At 39.0% G+C, this 5,785-nt stretch overlaps 1 protein-coding gene across 2 annotated transcripts; it reads left to right on the plus strand.

Annotated features, from left to right (window-relative positions):
* The first annotated feature begins 1,083 nt into the window (after positions 1–1,083).
* On the plus strand, positions 1,084–5,581 carry MC5R (melanocortin 5 receptor). 2 transcript variants are annotated; one of them, XM_009470696.2, is made up of 2 exons: positions 1,084–1,315; positions 2,153–5,581. In XM_009470696.2, exon 2 carries the CDS (start codon positions 2,235–2,237, stop codon positions 3,210–3,212), a length of 978 nt encoding a protein of 325 aa, XP_009468971.1. In that variant the 5' UTR covers positions 1,084–1,315; positions 2,153–2,234; the 3' UTR covers positions 3,213–5,581. The 2 variants fall into 2 exon arrangements, with proteins under 2 accessions (XP_009468971.1, XP_087613551.1); XM_087757425.1 differs by having other exon boundaries at positions 1,084–1,307.
* The last annotated feature ends 204 nt before the right edge of the window (positions 5,582–5,785 follow it).

The following is a 5,785-nucleotide window of genomic DNA, read 5'->3' on the forward strand; positions in this document are numbered from 1 at the left end:
CTGCATTATAACAATAAACTGTATCTGAACACTGAAAACACAAAAATGGCACAGGATACAGCAATAAAGTTTGTGTTTGTTGGTGGCAATTCTTTAAGAAAAACACTATAGGTTAAAAATAAGCATTTGAAGCTGTTATATACCACAAAAAACCACCAACCCCTTAATTCGTGAAAAGGTGGTGATTTGGGGAAGCAGAGACTTATCTCAAGCTAACTTCAAATCCTGCATGATATTTGACTGGATAGTTAGTGGATAATGTAAAGGGCATTTGGCAGCGTCAGGAAGGTGTGTGCTTTGCATTCCTCAGTCTGCGTGCAGAAGCAGAGCCCATTTGCTAAAGAAAAGACTCTCACTGATTTTGCCACCTTTTGGGTAAGGCCCAGAATGAGCCTGGACTGCCTGACTGCTAGACCCACAGAGGAACTGCAGCCATTGCAGTACTGAGCACCGAGTTTCCCAGATCTTAGACCCTGTGAAACCTGGGGGAATTCACATCCATCTTGGGAAGCCCTGGCTCCCAGCATGATGCACTGTGTAATCCTTCCATGTCTGCATTGAAATCTCTATTCTAGCAAGGGGACTGGAACACAACCGTTTATTTGTTCTATTTTTTCACATAAATTACTTGAGTTATATCTTCTATTAGTGGTGTGACAGGCTTGACTGTATGTTCTCTGAGTTTTGTAAAAGTGTGGTTCTTATTCTTGCAAAATTATAACTAGGAATATAAGACAAATGCTTATAACAGTAATAAGCCTCCCACTTCAATAGCAGTCTTTTGCTCTCACCTCTTTTGGAGTACTATTGCAGTATGAACTTATTGTCAGTGAGTGCTAGCAACAGCAGAGAAAACAAAAAAGAAATATTTTTGGAAAGGAGCGTGCTTAGTGCATTCCCCCTTTAATATTTTAAAAAGCTCATCATGACTTTTAGATCAGAATCACTGTTCTCTTAGAGAAACAGGACAATACCACTAGATGGTGGTAAAAACTAAACCTTTGCTAACAAAATCTGTGAAAAGAGAAGTTCAGAGGGGCAAAGAAGGGGAGGAGGAGCCACAGTTTGAGTACTGAAGTCATTATTGCTTGGAGTCTATAAAAAGGCAGTTGCACAGTAAGTAATTTATACGTGGTCAGCCTTGACTCTATGGATTTACTCATTCCTTTTCCTCTATTTTTGTCATCCATTCCCACCAAGGAGTCCCCAGCCCCAGATGTCGGATGAGGAGGGGGGCTGAAACTTCGGCTCTCTGGAGGAAAGGTTGCAAGCGATGAAGAGGAAGAGCAGCTGAAGGAGCACCTCTGGTAAATAGGTACAGTTAATTCTTGATTGCAAATAAAAGGTTACTTTTAAGAACTGAAAATGATTTAGCTTGATATGCTTTGAATTTTATTTGCAACAAGTCACGGACAATCAGTTTTAAGTGTTCCACTTATTAAGAATCTGATGGCTTAAAACTTGCCCTGAATATTGTCATTACCAAAGGAGCATTGAATAAAATACTGACAATCCGGAATAGAGAACTTATTTTTTTTGACAGAATTCCACCCATACTGATTCTGTAACCTTAGTGTATCTTGAAATATATGGATTTGCCTTGGTCAGGTGTTTAATACTATGCTTTTAAGTGAGCATGTTAGTATTGCACAGATAAGCTGTTTATAACAGTTCATGCAAACTTAAGAAGTACAAAGGTCAGGAAAACATTTAAATCTCTTACTGAAAATGTTCAGTTCTTAATTGTGGCAATAATTCAAACTTCTATATGCTGTATTCAAGTGAGCAGGTTCTGCTGAACGTAATATTATATTCTCCTGCATTTATAGAGTCTGAGAATTGAGACTTTGGAAATCATTTGTTGTTTGGTGTTCAGCAGAATTTCCAGGACATTGTGTTCACTTGTGGGGGATGGAATAGAACAAACAAAACTATGAATGAAGAGTGCTTGAATCTTTTTGTTAGTTTGTGTTTTAATTTCCCAGTAAGGATGAGTAGAAAAACTCTGAGCCAATCGGAGGTTAATTTAGAATCAGTAGAGGAATATGGTGTGGAAGAGGCAGGATGTGTACAAGCCAAATTAAATAGAAATGGGTGATATTTGTTTTGTTAACTTCTGCCTGTTCTCGTCATGCTATATTTTTTTTGGCAGGGTCTTTTGCCTTTTGGAAAATGCATTTACCGCACTCCTTGGCAAGTCCCTCAGAAAGAACAGAACGTGTTTGCTTCCAGAGATGAACACGTCCTCTCAACTGTATGTTTCTGAACTAAACCTGAGTGCCTTTGGCAGCAACTTTACTGTGCCTACTGTCAAGAGCAAGTCATCGCCATGTGAGCAAGTGGTCATTGCAGCTGAGGTGTTCCTAACTCTGGGCATTGTAAGCCTCCTTGAAAATATCTTAGTTATATGTGCAATAATTAAGAACAAGAACTTGCATTCACCCATGTACTTTTTTGTTTGCAGTTTAGCAGTGGCTGACATGCTGGTTAGTGTGTCTAATGCTTGGGAGACCATAACAATATACTTAATAAACAATAGACACATAATTATGGAAGATGCCTTTGTCCGTCATATAGACAATGTCTTTGATTCAATGATCTGCATATCTGTGGTGGCTTCCATGTGCAGTTTGCTGGCTATAGCAGTAGACAGGTATATCACTATCTTCTATGCCCTGCGTTATCACAACATCATGACAGTGAAAAGATCAGGGCTTATTATTGCATGCATCTGGACCTTTTGCACGGGCTGTGGCATTATCTTCATTCTTTACTATGAATCAACTTACGTGATCATTTGTCTTATCACTATGTTTTTTACCATGTTGTTCCTCATGGTCTCCCTGTACATCCATATGTTCCTCCTGGCTCGTACCCACGTGAAGAAAATAGCTGCTTTGCCTGGGTACAACTCTGTTCGTCAAAGAACCAGCATGAAAGGAGCCATCACTCTGACTATGCTTCTTGGCATCTTCATTGTTTGCTGGGCTCCATTCTTCCTTCATCTCATCCTGATGATCTCTTGCCCTCAAAACCTCTACTGTGTTTGCTTCATGTCTCACTTCAACATGTACCTCATTCTCATTATGTGCAACTCAGTGATTGATCCCTTGATCTATGCTTTTCGTAGCCAGGAAATGAGGAAGACCTTCAAAGAGATAATTTGTTGCTATAGCCTGAGAATGGTCTGTGGGTTGTCAAACAAGTATTAAGGAAACAAAGCCAAATCAGGGAAGAGAATCAAAATGCAACATCTTGCCGCATCTTGTAATTCTGCTGAAATGCCTATAGAATATCTTTCTCCATTCAGCTGCCACGATTTCTGTGGCAGTTAGAAACCATTTTTTAATATGTGATCATACCTTTCTTTCCTTCCACGCACATCTCTCACACTGGTGGTAGGAGCTACTCAGTGCATCTGTATTACGGGGAGAAAGAATATTTTTAATCTCTTTTACCCTACCGAAGACTGGATCTTATAAGAGGATTATATAGGGAAAGCCTTATTTTTCTTTCTGCCAAATGCAACAAGTGTGACCTGCCATGCAAATGAGCCCATCAGCCTCTCAGTGTGTATTTCTCTTGATATTTGTCTCTCTAGATACAGCATGGCTTATTTTGATGCCCAGAATTAACACGTTTTTTGCTCTTTTCTTCTGAAGATGTAAAATCAGAGAACTAGCTCCAATTATCAGAGTTCACATACCTCGCTCAACAGCTATGACCAATATATATGCACATATCAGCAGTCTTGTATTCCAGTCATGACTGTTACTGTCATACAATATGTATTATGTGAGAGGACAGTGTTACAATGAGATTTTCATATCTGACTATATGTGTTCTTATCACTGTGGGGTAGGATGTACCATGGTGGATTTTAAAGCTGAATACGAAGGCTGAGCTGATTCTAGTTTGTCTGTTTTCTTTATTCAGCAGAGCTAGGGAAGTAAAGGGTACATGGCCTCTAGAGTTATGTAACGTTTTGTGGAGATGGAAAGATTGGGTGATTGGCTGCCTTTATATAGACATTAGAAAAGCGTTTCAGCTAGGAGTAGCTTTTGTTACTGGAGAAAGCTGTACTGTAGATTGCATCTTTCAAGCTGGGAGAGACAAAACAAGTTCGATGATCAGAAGGAATAGCAGGCAACGGCAAAACAGGGATTTCAAAAACTCAGGCACATGTAGCTATAACAGAGACTCCCGACTTTTGCTCCCCAAACAAACAGGTTTTTTCTTTGTTGGGAGGATTCTAGAGGTGAAACCCTCATGCCTTTTGTGTGAGTAATTTGCATCTAGTCATGCTCTCAGAAACCTGCTGTTCTGTAAGAGCTGTGTAATGTGCAAAATATTGGAGTTATCACAGATGGAGGAAGTGCAGCTGTGGCATTGATTTCTTGATGCCAATGGATGGCACATATGTTGCACTGCGATATAAGCTACGAAAATATTTCAAGCAGTGGTACCCTACTGACTAGGTATCAGAAAATAGTTTGGAAAAACAAATTATTCTGAAAAGCTGAAAGAATAACCCTTGTTATACGTGGTTTAGGGATGCTCTAAAACTGTTGTACATAGAAGGACTATGATTGATTCAATGGGCCTTAGGTTATACCTTCAGGGTGGAAGTCTTGATCAGGTGTTAGGAAAATTTTTTTACCATAAGGATGGTCAAACGTGGGAACAGGTGCCCAGTGGTTGTGCAACCTCCATCCTTGGAGATATTCAGAACTTGACTGGACACAGCTCTGAACAATCTGCTCTAAGCTGAAAGCTGACTCTAACTTTGAAGTTGGCCCTGCTTTGAATGATTTGGAATAGATGACCTCCACAGGTTCCTTCCAACCCGAGTTATTCTGTGATTCTATGAAACAGTTTGCATATTATGATAAAATTATCATTTTTTTCCCTCCTAATTTAATCTCTTTTGTAAGAAGAATTGTAAAAAACTCTCCTCCACACATTTAGAAAGATAGCATACTTTGTGTCTTCATTTGCTTTGGAGGTCTCTGGCAGGATAAGTAGGGTGCATCTGTAGCACCTTATACCTTTTGTTTGCTGCAGCTTAAAATATATACTGCCTCCAGCTTGCACATATCTCCCTCTGATATGAGTGGGAATGTTATTCTCAGCAGAGACACCTTATTATGTCGACTGTAAACATAATGGTTATATCAGTGCACTAGGCACTGGAATCTTCCTTCAGCTATATCTGAAAATGGGCTTTCAGAGGTATATTTGCGGTCAGTAATGAGAATCTTGCCTTGTTTCAGTCCACCTCTTAACCCTAACCATAAATGTCTCCTAAGAGAAGGTTCTTGCTACTATGAATGTAAATAGCAAAAAGGAGACAGTTCAATTGCATAGTGAAAGGCACCAGGTGATGTTGTAAATAAATCATTAAGTCTTCACTGGGTATTGCAAATAAGACAGTACTGTACATAATTGTAAATCAACAAAGAGGAAGCCAAAACTGTAATAGCTTTGGGTATTTTCTTGAATTGTACATTACTTTTTTGTTGGAAGTTTATTTGATGTATAAACACAGACATATAGAGAAGCTATTAAACTGGATTGCTGGAAAACCCACTATTATTGGTTATTCATTGTAATGTGTCCACTAACCTTATAGATTATTCACAGAGGGAATATTGCATTCCAGGCTTTCACTTCTCAATTTAAACAGATGCCTTATTAAAAAACACATTATAAAAGAGGGTTACAGACTCATACAATGTATTTACATTCATATCTATGTTCCTGTAGGTGTCAGCATCACATCCTC

Source organism: Nipponia nippon, unplaced genomic scaffold, assembly GCF_047370975.1.
Source record: "Nipponia nippon isolate SJK-2023a ecotype South Korea unplaced genomic scaffold, ASM4737097v1 scaffold_1, whole genome shotgun sequence".
Classification (NCBI taxonomy): Eukaryota; Metazoa; Chordata; class Aves; order Pelecaniformes; family Threskiornithidae; genus Nipponia; species Nipponia nippon.